This window comes from Leptodactylus fuscus, chromosome 8, assembly GCF_031893055.1.
Source record: "Leptodactylus fuscus isolate aLepFus1 chromosome 8, aLepFus1.hap2, whole genome shotgun sequence".
Lineage (NCBI taxonomy): Eukaryota > Metazoa > Chordata > Amphibia > Anura > Leptodactylidae > Leptodactylus > Leptodactylus fuscus.
In genome coordinates this window covers 26,237,954-26,255,918 of record NC_134272.1, presented here as the reverse complement: position 1 = coordinate 26,255,918, position 17,965 = coordinate 26,237,954, and the positions used below count along the sequence as shown (strand labels likewise).

Here is a 17,965-nt window from a genome sequence, read left to right as displayed (position 1 = left end):
TATGGGGGATAATACTGTGTGCAGGGGACACTATGGGGGATAATACTGTGTGCGGGGGACACTATTGGGGATAATACTGTGTGCAGGGGCCACTATGGGACATAATACTGTGTAAAGGGGCCACTATGGGGGATAATACTGTGTGCAGGGGCCACTATGGGGGATAATACTGTGTGCAGGGGCCACTATGGGGGATAATACTGTGTGCAAGGGACACTATGGGACATAATACTGTGCGCAGGGGCCACTATGAGGGATAATACTGTGTGCAGGAGCCACTATGGGGGATAATACTGTGTGCAGGGGCCACTATGGGGGATAATACTGTGTACAGGGGCGACTATGGGACATAATACTGTGTGCAGAGGCCACTATGGGGGATAATACTGTGTGCAGGAGACACTATTGGGGATAATACTGTGTACAGGGGCCACTATTGGGGATAATACTGCGTGCAGGGGCCACTATTAGGGATAGTACTGTGTGCAGGGGACACTATGGGGGATAATACTGTGTGCAGGGGCCACTATTGGGGATAATACTGTGTGCAGGGGCCACTATTGGGGATAATACTGTGTGCAGGGGCCACTAATGGACATAATACTGAGTGCAGGGCTTACTAAGGGACATAATAGAGTGCGGAGTAGGGGGTCGGTCGAGGTCTTCGGCGTCGATGGGGGGGGGGCATGTTAAAAGTTCGCCACGGGGCCCCGCCATTCCTAGTTACGCCACTGACTCCAGCTTCTGCTGCACCATGTGCAAATAAGCACAGTGGGAATTTCTTAAAGGCTAAGGCCCCACATTGCAGAAATGCAGCTTCTATTGATACAGATTTTGCTGCAGTTATTTGAGCCAAAGCCAGGAGTGGCTGCAAAATGAATTGGAAATATATAGAAAGTTCTTATACTTCTACCTCCTGCTCAATCCACTAATGGCTTCAGCTCCAAAAAAAACCCATAGCAAAATCTGTAACAAAAAAAGCTGCATTACTGCAATGTAGGGCTTCAGCCATCGAAGTGTTCTTCAACTTCAAACTCCAGCAAGAACCTTGTAAATTCTCAAGAGCTGGAGAGACACAGATAGGAGAATACTGTCCCATACACACTAGGCAAGGTTTGGCCCACTGTAGGATTCAAGTGCAGCCAAGAATAGGATGCCGGAGTTTCAAAATGGTGAACAGATAAACCTTCAACTCTCAGGTCAGCAGGGTTAAATGCAGAATACAAAGGACATGAAAGGAATACATCTATCTGGGCATGTATGGCTATATCCATAGGATGTGCAATTAATGAATGCTAGATACAGGTTCCACTAAAAAACAAATGTGGTCCCCTGACCATCATCTCATGGCTGCAGTGAAGGCAGAGATAGCAGTCTCCTCACTGCTGCTGTGAATGGAGATCAAGGGACCCCCTGCTTGCTCCCAAATCAAGCCAAAGCTTGATTGAATGGTAAACACACCCTCTGCCTCGCTCCATACTTGTTCCTTAATGTGACAGATCTAATTTTCAGGGTCCCAAGAAAGTAGGGTAATATACCAGTCAGTGTTGTAATACAGACTGCTGAAGCAGAATATACCTATATATAAAGGTATATAGGTTATAACACAGGAAAGTGATTTGCACAAAGTGGATGAAAACTGCACACATGTAATCCTCTCCTCTGTGCACTCTGGAGCTGCTTTGTCCCCATTACACTCCATTGCATCATTAGGCTGAAGAGCAAAGTCTCCCAAAACTTCCTGTGCTGTCATATTTTGTTGCAGCAGGACCTCTTTAACCATAGGACAGATGTTGCACTTGCACCGGGCCCTATGGCGCAGGGGGGGGGGGGGTGGTGGCATTATACTGTGTGGTGGAGACATCACCAATGTATAATATAAATTACAGGACACTATTACTTAGTAAGGACACAAAGGGACTTTGGAATCGGTATGGTCAATGGAGACATGGGTAGGATTAGGGGCACAGTTTAACACCAAAAAATTTGTTGAGGTGCGCTATGCTGCCGTAGTACTCCACCTTCATGTCTTCTGAAAGTTGGGATGTATGTCTGTGTGGTAGTATCAGGAGGCCACTTATGAAACCTTTGCACTGGGCCAGCCAATGTGTTAAACGCCCCTGGGTTGCAGCCGTTAATGGCACTGTAGAGGCAGGGAGCAATGTCTGCCCGATCTGTCTGTAACTATTCTGCTAAACTGCTCAGAGCCGTAGCTTAGCAGTCAGTCCTGCAGACAAAAGTAGAGATGGACTATATAAAATGCTTTTTGTGATGCCCCTCAAAGTCTCCTGTAGCTGGTCCCCACCAGCCCCGTACCTTTCTTGATTCAGGATGGCAGATAAGATTGTGGGAGCTGTCCCTAAAGAAGGCTTCCAGGCCTGTCATAGGAATATAGCTATTGAGGCTGGTCTCGAATAATAATACATTTTATTTATATAGTGCCAGCATATTCCGCAGCACTGTACAATTTGTGGGGTTCAAGTACAGACAGAAAGATACATTACAAAGAAATAGTCACTGCACACAATGGGACTCGCAAGAGCTTACAATCTATGAGGTAGAGGGGGTGACACAAGAGGTAGCAGGGGCGGCATCGGAGATAGCATGGCTTATACAATGGTCAGGCAATTTTGTAATAGAGGTTACTGTCATTACACAAACATAAAACTGTATAAGCCGTCACCAACTGAGTCCTTTAACGTGCAGATGGTGCCTGGACATATAAAGTTAGCCTGAAACGGCATCATATCGTGTGGGGTAATGTGGGAGCAGTTGCCGTATCTGCCTCAAAATCCTGACCAAAAAGACGTCTCCCATTGAAATCAATGGGAGACTGTCAGTTCTTTTTTCTGGGAGCCTTTTGTTCCAGCTCCCGGAAAAAAGAAGCGACATGCTCATTCGCCTCCATTCATTTGGGCCTAATCCGGAGCAGAGTGCGTGACTGGATGCCGATGCATTGCACCGACATCCAGTCGCTGTTACCCGTATTTTGATCTGGAACCTGAGGTGGCCTCCGCCTCAGGTTCCAGACCAAAAAACCCCGTGTGAAGTTACCCTAATACCCAAGACATAACACACTTGCCGAAACAAGCTGCCACTTTCTTCCCCCCTACCGTATAGTTCTTGCCAGAGTATGAGTTTAAACAGGCCAAGAGAAATTGCTGGACTATGGAAGCTTTTGATAAGAACACTAGAATGTATTATTTTTCCATGTGGCATTCACATTTTCTGAAAAAGATGGATCCTCTTTAAGGCTGGATGAATTTAAGAACTTCATTGAGCTGATCTTCTAACTATGATGTTATCAAGCTGGATGGAAGTGCTAAAACACTATATATATATATATATATATATATATATATATATCTGAAATTAAATTCTTTGCCACAGATACAGTAGTTGTGCAGAGACTGTGTGTACAGACGCTTAAGTCAATGATACTTTTTAAGAGATGAATGCCTATAAGTACTGGTCACTGTACAAGGCATTGTAAGCCTTGTGCATGAATCCTCCCTGACATGTCATATCTAACTACATCTACTTCCTTCTGCCACCTACTGGCCGCCACCAGAATAATAAATCGCAGGGCTAATGCTACAATCCTAATGTCCAGAAGGTATATTTAATAGGAACGTATCTATAGAAGACGGGGAGTTAATCTTACAAGAAGACAACACTGTGTTTTATAGTCATCTGATCACTCCTGGCACTTGTGAGGATCAAGCACATAAGGTATGTAATATTTAAACATCCACTAGTCGACGTCTTCTCTGTACAAGTCAATTTAATTAATCTGCCACAGTTATTTTTACAATAAAACTTTAGTAGATGTAAAGTTACTAAAGTAGGACAATGAATGCTAAGAGTGGATCTCTTTCTACATGATGATGGGGTGAGCCCTGTCCATAAGGCCTGTTAAGGGATGGGAACTTCATCAGAGGGGTGCCCTCACTTATCAGGTTATACCACATTTTCTCTTATTTTAATACTTGTTTTCTATTTTTTTCTGGAACTACATGAGTGCTTGTTCCCAGTTGTCAGTTTTACCATATTAAAATAACACTTTAGGCTGAGACCCCATATTGCGGAAAATCAGCTTTTTGGGTTCAATATGTAGCTGGAGTGGACTGAGCAGAAGGGATACGTATAAGAACTTTCTATATATTTCCCATTCCTTTTGTAGCTATTACTTTGTTTGGTTAAAAAAAAAAATGCAGCAAAATCTGCAACAGAAAAAAAGCACAGTAGAAATGCAGTGAGGTCTACTCTCCTCCAAGTGCATTGCTGCTCCATTCATTCCCTATGGGATTGTTAGAGACGGCAGTGGACAGTGCTTGGCTATCACTAGCAGTACTATAGAGAAAGACTAGAAAAGCAATGTAAAATTGCAACATGATGCTCCATTCACATGTGGGAGACGAGACCTCATTCTCAGGTTGGGTGGGGGTCCCTAGTGTGCATCCAATGTGGGGACAAGTTTGCAACAAAACCCAATTGGAAGACACTCAGAGTATCAGAATGAATTCTGTGATGCTTTCATGTCTATAGGGGCTTCGAATTCATATAGAGCAGGTCTTATCCTGCTTCTGTTATTGGAACAGAATGAATTGGAAGCCCCCCCAGATGTTATCGTAAAATGGAAAGCACTCTGATGTCAGTCTGAGTGTTATCCTAGGCAAACTAGGCCCCACATCGGGGAAGCATACTCTGTTGTGTGCATGGGGTCTTAAGATTAGATAAAATAGGCTGTCACTAGAGATGAGCGAACACTATTCGAAACAGCCGTTTCGAACAGCACGCACCCATAGAAATGAATGGAGCCGGCACGCAGACCTTGCCGGCGGCTTAACCCCCTGTGTGCCGGCTACGTCCATTCATTCCTATGGGTGCGTGCTATTCGAAATGGCTGTTTCGAACAGTGTTCGCTCATCTCTAGCTGTCACCATCAATGCACACATCATAATAGTTAAATTTATTACTGTAAGTGGGATTTTTATGCAAGGTAAAGTGTAGAAAACAGAAGTAACGCTCACTTTGCAAATCCCTTGTGTCCCCCATTCCAAAGCACTGCATTTGGTGCTGTTCTCTGTGTCGATACCATATCTCTTGCAGCCAGTATATAAACACTACTCGCAGCCATTGGCTGCAGTGATCAAATGTCAATGTTGTGCTGCACTGCTGTAGGCTACGACATAGGGGACCATAAAGGTTCCAACAAAGGCAGATGGAAGATTAAAAAGGCAATACTACTTTTATTATGTTAGAACATTCTCATTTCACTTACACGGTTAGACAACCCCTTTAGGCAGTGGATATTTTTTATAACACTGTCATATCATACTGCATGTTATAAAACAAGTCGCTCATATATTCACAAGTAGTTGATTTGCCTTTTTTGGTAGTACTATTAAAAAAAAAACTGAATACCCCAAAACATCATATTACACACATTACAGATGTATCAGTAAGCCCATTTAAGGTGCAAGAAAAGCAACTGGCATTAAAATAACACAAAACTGGACTGCGTTTTTTAGCAATAAGAAGAAAGAAGATGACAAAGACGATCCCCTGGGCAGGACAGTCGCTGCCAAGTACTTTCTTCACTGTAGCAGGGGGCCGAGCTGTTGTGCGCTGAAGAGTCATATGACATGGTCATGCTAACAAAGAGCTGCAAAATGACATCAATTCTCATATCGACTAAACTTATCGGTCATCTATGAACTTGTTCTCTTGTCAAGATATTGAAGGATGTATTATAAGTGCTGAAGACAAGAAGAGACTCCTCATGGTGCAAGAACTGCCGGGAGCGAAGCATCAAGAGCTATAATTCAAAGGCAGGAAACCTCGCTTTTTCAGGATTGGTTAAGTCTGACAAAAAGTAAATGGTGCCGGCCAGCCCTGTAGGGGAAGAATTGAGAATACAAAGGTATAAGAAGCAAAACTTTATTCTTTAGATCAGTAGGATTATGGCCATACTGAATTTATGGGGCATTTACATCAGTGTCTACAGTGCGCCTGTTTAACAGATCTGCGGATGTTCACACTAGGGACGTATATACTTGAATATAAGCCGAATTTTTCAGCCCAGTTTTTGTGCTGAAAAAGCCCCCCATGGCTTATAATCGAGTCAGCCAAAAAAAAATAAAAATTTTTTTTTTTTTTTTGGAGGGAAACATACACATTAGGTATCCTTGTGTCTGACAGTGCCCGGTCTACTGAATATAGGGGATCTGCAGTGCTCCTGTTCCATCGGGAAGGAGTTAATAGGAGCACTGCAGATACCCTATATCCAGCCAGACTGAATTCCAAGTGGGGAAAAAAAAAAAAAACTCAGTCCTCAAGCTCAGGGAAGGGGCAGACAGACAACCAAAACACCCCCTCCCCTTTCCCAGCAACTACTGCACCCAAAAACTCCCACCATTCATCATCCATAGGCTCATCTATATCTATACACCATTTTCATATTTTCATACTCTCTAATTCAGTATATTATACATTCATGCATGAAAGTTAGAAAAAAAAAAAAAAGTATCTTTGCATACCTTCAAAAAGGGAATATGTAGTATCGGGAACCCTGCAACCATGACTTCCATAATCCAAGCACCAATCTGCAAACTGATAGGAACACGATACAAAAGAGTAGAATGGTAAAACCTTGTGCAGTTACTGAACCCTTCATGTTTGTCATTCTGCCAATTATAATTTAGAAACATGAAAAAAAAAAAAAACTGAGAAAGGTGAAGTATATTCATCACTAGCAATAGGAACATCAGTGAAGGCCGTACGTGTATGTAATGGAAATCACATGGGCACAAAAGTGGTGCCCATACGATCAAAAGAGGGATCCTGGCTGTTTAACCTCATACCCTGAGGTCAGTAACCTAAGGGGCTTGACAATGTGAGGAAGCTCCCTGCGGGTTTCACCTTTAGGACTCCACATTTAGGTAGAACACGTGTTTTCCAGAACTAAAAATTCTACAACTCACCTTACATGCTCTGTAGAGATATTTCAAGTCATGAGTCAGGTTGTACATGGCGAGGAAGCTATAGGCATTTCCTGCTGCTCCATGGCATAAGCCATAGCCTTTCTTCAATAATCCCCGCTGCCAGACAATCTCGGCACACTGTGCGGCATCTGCTAAATATTCATTATTCTGAAAAACCTGGCAAGAAAAAAAAAAAAAAAAAACACACGAAAAAGTTACATTTTGTATAACAGCACCTGGACAAAGGAAGGTGAAAATGGCATGTTGTTTGTAGATGGTGTCTGTCTAACAGGGTAGCACAGAGAAGTGGCGGCCTCAGACGCCATATCAGATGCCACAGACACCCGACTGTCTCCCACTGCTGACTGCACATATTGGTGGGTGATACAATTAGTAGATATACAATGTAACACATACATAGGCATAATATAAGTGTTATATACAAGTAATATTCAAAGCACAGTAAAAGAGACAAATACCTTATAAGCCTGGGTTAACATATAAATGACACCAGGAGCTCCATGACACCAGTGGACCAGAAGATCCCTATTGTCGTCACTGCAGGCAGGATAGTTTCCAGAAGGGAACTTGAGCCGGCGGACATACTCCACACTTGGTCGAACAAGGGCCTGAAGCTTTTCACTGCTGACTTTACATTCAGGCTAAGGAGAATAATACAATTATCTCTTATTGCAGCTGATCCTCTTTCCTCTCTTCCCACATAACTAAACCAAACAAATCTCCATTTCTATGTATGGCAAACTATAGTATTAAGAAATCTCATCATATTATTCCACCACACACATAGTTGAAAATGTACTGAAACAATTCCAGTAGGAATAACAGAAGGAACATGCAAAAATATGCTCTAAGATATATATACAGTCCTATGAAAAAGTTTGGGCACCCCTATTAATCTTAATCATTTTTAGTTCTAAATATTTTGGTATTTGCAACAGCCATTTCAGTTTGATATATCTAATAACTGATGGACACAGTAATATTTCAGGATTGAAATGAGGTTTATTGTACTAACAGAAAATGCGCAATATGCATTAAACCAAAATTTGACCGGTGCAAAAGTATGGGCTCCTCAACAGAAAAGTGACATTAATATTTAGTACATCCTCCTTTTGCAAAGATAACAGCCTCTAGTTGCTTCCTGTAGCTTTTAATCAGTTCCTGGATAAAGGTATTTTGGACAAACAATTCAAGTTCAGTTAAGTTAGATGGTCGCCGAGCATGGACAGCCCTCTTCAAATCATCCCACAGATGTTCAATGATATTCAGGTCTGGGGACTGGGATGGCCATTCCAGAACATTGTAATTGTTCCTCTGCATGAATGCCTGAGTTGATTTGGAGCGGTGTTTTGGATCATTGTCTTGCTGAAATATCCATCCCCGGCGTAACTTCAACTTCGTCACTGATTCTTGAACATTATTCTCAAGAATCTGCTGATACTGAGTGGAATCCATGCGACCCTCAACTTTAACAAGATTCCCGATGCCAGCATTGGCCACACAGCCCCAAAGCATGATGGAACCTCCACCAAATTTTACAGTGGGTAGCATGTGTTTTTCTTGGAATGCTGTTTCTTTTTGGACGCCATGCATAACGCCTTTTTTTATAACCAAACAACTCAATTTTTGTTTCCAAAATGAAGCTGCCTTGTCCAAATGTGCTTTTTCATACCTCAGGCAACTCTATTTGTGGCGTACGTGCAGAAACGGCTTCTTTCTCATCACTCTCCCATACAGCTTCTATTTGTGCAAAGTGCGCTGTATAGTTGACCGATGCACAGTGACACCATCTGCAGCAAGATGATGCTGCAGCTCTTTGGAGGTGGTCTGTGGATTGTCCTTGACTGTTCTCACCATTCTTCTTCTCTGCCTTTCTGATATTTTTCTTGGCCTGCCACTTCTGGGCTTAACAAGAACTGTCCCTGTGGTCTTCCATTTCCTTACTATGTTCCTCACAGTGGAAACTGACAGGTTAAATCTCTGAGACAACGTTTTGTATCCTTCCCCTGAACAACTATGTTGAGCAATCTTTGTTTTCAGATCATTTGAGAGCGGGCTGTCCATGTTCGGCGACCATCAAACTTAACTGAACTTGAATTGTTTTGTAGAAAGAAATGGTCCAAAATACCTTCATCCAGGATCCAGGAACTGATTAAAAGCTACAGGAAGCAACTAGAGGCTGTTATCTTTGCAAAAGGAGGATGTACTAAATATTAATGTCACTTTTCTGTTGAGGTGCCCATATTTTTGCACCGGTCAAATTTTGGTTTAATGCATATTGCGCATTTTCTGTTAGTACAATAAACCTCATTTCAATCCTGAAATATTACTGTGTCCATCAGTTATTAGATATATCAAACTGAAATGGCTGCTGCAAACACCAAAATATTTAGAACTAAAAATGATTAAGATTAATAGGGGTGCCCAAACTTTTTCATAGGACTGTATATTAAATAATATCCTCTTTAAAGTGTAACTCCAGATATAAACAACTTTCAGAAATGGGTAGTGAATGTGAATATAAGAAACTTTGTACTAGCATATTAATGAGATCTGTTTCCTTCAGCACTTATCTTCTATCTGACCGCTTGTTTACACAGTCTCTGTATGAAAGATAAAAAAAAACAAGAACAGTATATTATATAGAATAATTAATGGTGGCATCATGAAGAAAAATTTGTCCTGCAAAAATTAAGACCTCATATGGCTCTGGGAGTGGAGAAATAAAAAAAGTTATGGGGTTTAGAAGGAGGGGAGTCAAAAACGAAACTCAAAAAATGCCATTGGCGGGAAAGGGTTAAGGAATTGCTTTAAACAATGTTACCTACTTGCATTAAGAAGTAATAAATGCCTGCTAGGCCATGGGCCGGTCCCACATAGCACTCTTTATACCATTCGTACAATAACGGGCTTTGAGTTTTCATTTTTTTTTGATCAGCGAAGTTCTCACCAGACTTCAGGATTCGGTCACACATCTAAAAGAAGAGAAAATGCTTTGGACATAGAAAATAATCAATCAGCTCAGGATTCACATCTGATTTTTTTTTTTTTTTTGTAGAAAGAAACTAAGCAGGAAAAAAAAAAAGTTTGACCAAACATTTGTCAAAGATTCACCTCTTGGATATATTTGAAGGGAATCTTCTCCTCTTTGTAATGCTTGTTGATGAATAACAAGCTGTATAGATAGCCTACACGCCCATACAAGAGCTCATCTGGCTCCCGATTCTTCCCTTCCATCACATAAGGGTGCAGCTCCAGCACTCTGGGGGCAAAAAAAAAAAAAGTATCAGGCATTAATACCCAAAACTACTGTAAGCAGACCATGGACAGAATCTATTTGCAGCAATGTGCTTGAATTCCAAGTAATAACTCATTTTTTCATCAATGTAGCTATTAGGACAGCTTGTTTTTTGTGGGAGGTGTTGTATTTTTACTGCCACCATTTTAGAGTACATATAAGTTATTAACTTTTATTAGCTGTTTAAAACAATAAGTTAAATATCACATGCAGGATTAATAACATATTGCCTTTATTTTGAGAATGAGGGTTTGTTTGTTTTTTTATTTCAATGGGAGCCGTCTTTTTGGTCAGGATTTTGAGGCGAATTCGGCCTCAAAATCCTGACATAAAACTCTGTGTGAATTCAGCCTTTGGGTGTGCACAGGGACCAGGAGGACGGAAACCCTGTCAACCTAAAAAAGTGGCTACCCACGGACCCCTTAGACTATAATGAGGTCTGCCAAGTTTCCAATGATTATAAACTGAAATTGGTGGAGACAAAAATCCTGCTTGCGTAACTTTTCTTCTCGCTGATTTAGCGGCTGCCTAGTATGAATTTAGCACAAGTCTACCATGAAAGCAAAGACTTCAGAAGAGAAAATACAGAGGGTTCACAACAAGGTGTAAACTGCTAATGAGCCTCAAAAATAGAAAGACCAGGTTAGACTTTGCCACATCTAAACAAGCCAGCCCAGTTCTAGAATAGCATTCAATGGACAGATGAAACTAAGCTTAACCTGTATTTAGAAGTTTGAACCCAGCTCTGGAAGAAGACAAGAGAGTCCGTTCCAGAAGAAGACGGAGGCGGCGCTGGAGAGTTCTCTTACAGCATTGGGGACGCCCCCAGTGCTGCGAGAGAACTCATTTACATACCGACGAAAACCGAGATTTCTACCGAACGTCGGCACGGAGAAGACATCTAAAGGTAGATAGCCTTGCTTAAGGCTATTCCTACATGTCAGGGACAAAAAAAAAATGAGTTTTAATGATAGGATCCCTTTAATGGGTGCAATTCCTTAACGTTTCAGAGGATATTATTGTTCAACCTCTTGCATTAAACCTGAAAGTCTACACTTCAATTGTATCTCAGTTCCTGCATCTCAAATCCAATGTGAGGTCTGCAGAGCCCAAATCATGAAGATTGTGTCACCATGCAAATATTTCTGGATCTATGTATGCAATTACAGTATATGGTCAAAACATAGACTAGAAATCCTTACTTTGAAATACATTCTTCTGCCTTTTTACCCTGTCCAGTCTTATAAAAAGTGACAGCAGCTACCGCATAGGGGCCTGACGCGCCACACAGAAAACTGGAGCCATGTCTTACGACACCGCGCACTCCTTTGGATGCGTACCGATGAGCCTTTTCCAAATAATCATCTCCATACACTTCAGCCAGGTGAAGGTACAAAAGGGCTATTCCTGGAGGAAATAAAACAGATGCAAAAAGCAAATTATTATAGAAAAAATAACATCATTTAGAGTTTATGCTACAGAACTTTTCAGGTCATCGCTAATTAGCATTTCAATATCGATAGTATGGTTAGCTATACATTTTTGATAAAATATGTCATTTAGACACTAGGCGGGTGTTTAGATTAGTGTAGGGATTTGTATTGATCCCGGACAACCCCTTAAATTTCACTTCTAGTTTTGCAAGCATTCTAAGGCTAAGTTCATACTAGCGCTGGGGCTCAGTTGTTTAGGTCCACTGGGGGGGGGGGGGGGGGGATCAGAAAGACGGAGAGCCCATCTGCTAAAACAGCTGTTACCTACAGATCCCATAAACTACAATGGAGTCCACCAGTTGGCCGTCGTTTTTATACCGAAACCCAGAAAATCGAAAAGCCCTCTGTGCAGGATTTCACTGCACCTATTGCCAAACACTCGGGGTTATAAATTATTTACTTTGGTCTGTCTACGTGCATACAATAGTACTGGATATTGCAGATTCATCCTGTTCACCTGAATGGACAAAGCTGCAAAACAATGCACTGTCTTTGCTAGACAATAAAAAATAAAACATTGGTGATTGGTGGAGCCTCACTGACCTGATATTTATGTTTTGAGCCTAAAAATTCTGATGCCAAAAACCCTTTAATGATCATCATCAAGTGATCTGACTCAATCGTGACAATCATTAAAGGGCTTGTCTAGGAAATACAGTTTTTTTGGGTTTTTTCCTGGAGGTCGGGAATGTGAAAAATAAAAATGTGTTTTGACATCCTGTGACTTTACCTTAGGCCGGTGAAGACACCTCAATAGTCAATGCAATGTGACGTCTTCCGCTGGAAAAAACTCAGGGGCGCTACGTAGCTGGACGGTGGCCTGGGACGCATATGTTTTTATTATTTTTTCCACCTCCCCTAGCCTCTAGGAAAAAAACTATTTCTTCCTATAAAGCATATTGTAACATTTTCACTGTAGGAAGATATTGCCAAATATGTCGTCACACACAAAATTCGTGACTTTTACTTTACACTGCAAAAACATGTCAATAGATCACTAAAGAATTCTTTCATCGCTTTTTACTTTCTCAACAATTTAAATTACCTGACCAGCCAGTGTATACGGTGAAATCTCTAGGATCTGCATGTTCGAGTTCAGATTCCATACGGATTAGTAGTTCTCTGATCTTAAGATTCAAGCGATTAACAAAATCATGATTTAGCTAGAAAGAGACAAAAAGAATAAAAAAATAAATAAAAAAATCATAGTCAGGGTCAATATTACATTTTAAAAGGCGTCCTGTTCAAATGTTACATCAGAAAGTGAGTGCACAAAGTAATACGTGATACAATTCATCTTTGCTGTGTAGGGTCATCTGCTCCTCCTGGCAGCAGACAGAATGTAGAAGTCAGGCCATAGTGCTCCTAAGTTAATGTACCGTATATACTGGAGTATAAGCCGACCTGAATATAAGCTGAGGCCCCTAATTTTACTACAAAAAACTGGGAAAACTTATTGATTCGAGTATAAGCCGAGGGGGGGGGGGGGGGGGGAATGCAGCAGCTACTGTGAAATTTCAAAAATTAAAATGGTCAGAGTTTTTGGGTGCAGTAGTTGCTGGGTGCTGGGGAAGGGGAGGGGGTGTTTTGGTTGTCTGTCTGCCCCTTCCCGGAGCTTGAGGACTGGGTTTTTTCATCCCCCACTTGGAATTCAGCCTGGCTGAATATAGGGTATCTGCAGTGCTCCTATTAACCCCTTCCTGACAGAACAGGAGCAGATCCCCTATATTCAGTAGACCAGGCATTGTCAGACACAGGATACATAATGGGTTTGTGTTTCACAGTAATTCTCTACTTTTATATGTATTCTATGGAAGGGAAGGATTTAGAACTTTAAATTTTTTTTATTTCCTTTAAAGCTTCTTTTTTTCACTATTTTATGGGAGATTCTATACATTGATATTGCGGCTGTTTTTTTTTTTGTTTTTTTTTGCTGACTCGAGTATAAGCCGAGGGGGGGGCTTTTTCAGCACAAAAACTGTGCTGAAAAATTCGGCTTATACTCAAGTATATACGGTGCTTCACTGCACACTTTTACCTCTCTCTATTATTAGATGTTAAGGTCTTATGATCAAAGCTTAAACGTAGAAATATTGACATATTACATACATTTTAAGTAAAGTTAGATAGTGCTTTAATGATTGAATCCCTTTAAGGGGAGTCTTTCAGCATGAAAATCGATATATCTCAAGTGCATTGTAAGGAACATTACACTGAGCATTATTATACCTATAGATGCGCCATTTCCTTGAAAACGACATTTATTCTACCAACCAGAATACAGCAAAAACATTTCTATGTACTGTATAACCTGTTACAAGTAGAAAACAATAAGATGTCTCAGCTCACCTGTCCGGCTGAATTGAACGGCACTGAAGCATCTTTAGTGTAATCTTGGTAAGGATTCGGAAAGCTTCTGACATCCATGGTCTATAAGAAACTAAGAGGAAAGAGATAGAACTGTTACATATGGTTGTTATGTTCCCTTATGAAAAACACAGACATTCTCTACAGAGCCATGAGATCTATATGCGGGTTACCACTAACTGGCAAATGACGGTGATCTCCAATTTGGGCGCACCATGTATGGCCTTTACATAAGACAATGGTTGGGCCAAATATCTGGAACAACAGTCTGTAGAAATACTCATTCCAGATAACTGGGCAGTGTAAATGTAAAGCGCTCACCCAACAAATGAGAAAAACTTTTATGGGGCACACAGCTCTATGGAAACCGGGATGTACTGACAAAGAATTATAGTCATGCAGTTAAAATTGCTAAATCACACCCTATGAGACATTATAGGCTGATGTTAGACAGTGAGAGACATGCCAGTGCTTGCTGCAAGGTGTGAAATAGCACAAAGACTGCACGACTAGATTAAGATGATCCAAGCCCCAGCGACTAGCTAAAGGGGTTACGCCATATAAAGTATTTATCGTCAGTGACCAGACCAGTGGGGGTCTAAGTGCTGACCGCAGCCAGGCTATATGTATACATGACTAGTGGTAGATAGCAATCCCATTCACTTCAATAGGAGTGCTGGAGACAGCCGAAATAAAGCACTCAGCTCTCCAATTCACTTCAATGAGAGCCCCTGAGATAGCCAAAGTACAGCCCTCTGATATCTCCAGCGCTCCCAGATCATCACTGTGCTGCAGACACTGGGACCAGTCTAAGCAGAAAAACTATCTACGCCCCATTCTGTCACCCCCCCGTCTTCTTTGGACAGTGCGACTATCTAAAATATTTCTAGCTAATCCAACTCACACATTACAGAAAAATACTTTCATGGTTTTGGAAATCGGAGCACGTCAATTACACCTACGAAAACAATTGTGGTTTTCTTGTAGGTATAACGGAAGCAGAAAGTCCATAGAGGAAACCTATGTAAAGTGCTACGGGAAAAACTGCGATGTCTTGTCACCACGTTTTTTCATGCAGCATTTTTTTTTGCTGTGCCTTGCTACATGGGGCCTTAGCCTAATTGTACTGCTCATAGGGCCTGTAAAAATATTACACCCCAGCAGGTCCAATCATCTATTTAGAAGACCCCTGACTGATGTCTGCAGTGATGTCCCGTTTGAGTCACGTGACCACTGCGGCCAGTCTTATACCTTGTCATCTTACTGGCCCTATCAGAATGATTATGGAATTCTTATGAATGAAAATATAAAACAGACCATGTAATAAGTTATACAACATTAATAATTGTAGAATAACATTAAAAAAGAATGAAACATTTTATTATAAAGCCAGAAATGAAGTCTGGTCCCAACTCCTCATCCCTGTTCTCCAGGGAATACACAGCAATACGACCCTGAGGAGACGGGACCTTCTGTGCATGGGCAATCTCCATTAAAATTTGTACTTATACATTTCTAATACTTTTATTTCCAATTTTTTGTTTATAATAATAATATAATATTTTTAAAAATAATTATTTCATTTTGACGCAAGATTTGGCAACTTTTTTCTGATCTGACAAAACTGGTCTCATCTTCAACTGTTCTCTCCTACACTAGATCCATCATCTTGCATGGCGCGGGACCCCCGGATGCGCAGCTCTTGCATGGTGCAGGACCCCTGGACGTGCAACTCTTGCATGGCGCGGGACCCCTGGAAGTGCAGCTCTTGCATGGCGCAGGACCCCTGGACGTGCAACTCTTGCATGGCGCAGGGCCCCTGGACGTGCAACCCTTTTATAGCAATGGCCTATAGATACACAGCTCTCGCATAACAATGACCCCTGAATACGTAGCTCTTGCATAGCAATGGCCACTGGATAACTAGCTCCTGCATATCACTAACCCCCGAAAACATAACTTCTGCACAATGTCCCCTGGATACACAGCTCTTGCATAACAATAGCCCCTGAATACACAACTCTTGCATAGCAAAGGCCCCTGACTACACAGCTCTTGCATAGCAGTGGCCCCTGGATATGCAGCTCATATATAAATAAGGGTGTCCCACAGCTATAAGTGCCCAGATGCTATAACACTAAGCTGCCATGACACTGTAGGACTATATACAAGCACAGGCCTGAGCCTCCGAAGAACTAATACACGGCGGTAACCGAGAGCGCAGACCCCGGGGCTCCGCGTACACTCCGGCTCAGCTCCATCCACTGCCCGGTGCACCGGTCATATAACAACTCACAGCGCGGAGAGCAGACGGCTGCACAACAGGAAGTGCACTGTGCACAGTATGAGCCGCGGCGACTCCTAGCCCCGCCCCTGTGACGTAGCGGCTGTGTATATATAGACCTTAGCAGCGGCCTGTGCTGTACATCACTACAGTGTGCGGGCGGGCTGTATGAGGTGACTGGCTATGAGGCCGCAGCTCCTGCTACTTTCTTATGGGGAGACTCCGAATTTCATGTGGACTTTGGAGTTAATTCTGTACAAATCTTTGCCTGCAGTCCCGTTCACATACGTGGCCGGATTAGTGTTTAGTTAAAGGGGCTCTATCAGCAACATCATGCTGCTAGAGCCCCACATATGCGTGAATAGCCTGTAAAAAGGCTATTCAGGCACCGTAAATGTTATATTAAACACCCCCCCCCGTTTTAAAATAAAACTCTAAAAAAGAATGATCTACTTACGCATTGTGCATGCTGGGCGGGCATTCAGGGTGCACGTCTTCTTCTTCCACGCCTCTTCTTCCTCCCCCGTCCTCCTCTGTCACTCGTGAACTGACATTGATATAAAAAAATGGCCTGGGCGCAGTAGCATGCGGCTTCTGCGCATGCGCCCAGGCTATTTTTTTTTTTATCAGTGTCAGTTCTCGAGCGCCGGAGGAGGACGGGACCGGAGGACATCGGGAGGAAGAAGAGGCGTGGATGAAGAAGACGGCGCACCCTGAATGCCCGCCCAGCATGCACGATGTGTAAGTAGATATTCTTTTTTAGGGTTTTATTTTAAAACTGGGTGGTAGTTTAATATAACATTTACGGTGCCTGAATAGCCTTTTTAAACGCTATTCACGCATATGTGCAGCTTTGCCTGCTGTCTCCTCTTCTCACTTCCTGTATTCCCTCCCTTGTGTCACTTATGAGCCTGGAAAAAGTAAGACCGCGCAATGGTGGTGCAGATAGGGTTAAAGGGATTCTACCATTAAAAGTCATTCTTTGTCCCTAACATGTAGGAATAGCCTTATGAAAGGCTATTCTCCTACCTTTAGATGTCTTCTCCTGGCCGCCAGTCAGTATATAATCCGCTTTTCGTCGGTATGCAAATGAGTTCTCTCACAGCACTGGGGGCGTCCCCAATTCTGCGTTCAGTTTTTTGTGGAAAAATTAGGGGCCTCGGCTTATATACGGGTTGGCTTATACTTGAGTATATACGGTAGTCCTTTTTTATTTATATGCTAATTAGCCTTCTCCGTGCACTCCAGAAGTGTCTGTGTGCACCCTCTCTGCTATTCTTTATGTATATGAGAGGCTGCTGTGCTGATGACAACCTCTCCTGGCTCTCACACACATAGAGAATAGCAAAGAGGGTGCAAGTAGACACTTCCGAAGCGCACGGAGAAGGCTAATAAGCATATGCATTTCTGTTTTATTCTCTGATTTTTGACTATTTGAAGAAGGTGATTCTGGGTATAGCTTGCTGAGCCTGCAAAAAATTTACAGCAACCTGCATCCAAAATGCACTGCCTCTGA

At 42.1% G+C, this 17,965-nt stretch overlaps 1 protein-coding gene across 4 annotated transcripts; it reads right to left on the bottom strand.

The window, feature by feature from the left end:
• Positions 1-2,413: 2,413 nt before the first annotated feature.
• Positions 2,414-16,528, bottom strand: LANCL1 (LanC like glutathione S-transferase 1). 4 transcript variants are annotated; one of them, XM_075285746.1, is made up of 10 exons: positions 16,462-16,528; positions 14,148-14,238; positions 12,844-12,961; positions 11,508-11,712; positions 10,122-10,269; positions 9,836-9,982; positions 7,466-7,648; positions 6,987-7,163; positions 6,543-6,615; positions 2,414-5,898 (listed from the first exon to the last, which is right to left on the bottom strand). In XM_075285746.1, the coding sequence occupies exons 2-10, from the start codon at positions 14,223-14,225 to the stop codon at positions 5,822-5,824; spliced, it is 1,206 nt and encodes a 401-aa protein (XP_075141847.1). In that variant the 5' UTR covers positions 14,226-14,238; positions 16,462-16,528; the 3' UTR covers positions 2,414-5,821. The 4 variants fall into 4 exon arrangements, with proteins under 4 accessions (XP_075141847.1, XP_075141849.1, XP_075141846.1 ...); XM_075285748.1 differs by having other exon boundaries at positions 11,646-11,712; positions 16,392-16,502; XM_075285745.1 differs by having other exon boundaries at positions 16,392-16,499.
• Positions 16,529-17,965: the final 1,437 nt, after the last annotated feature.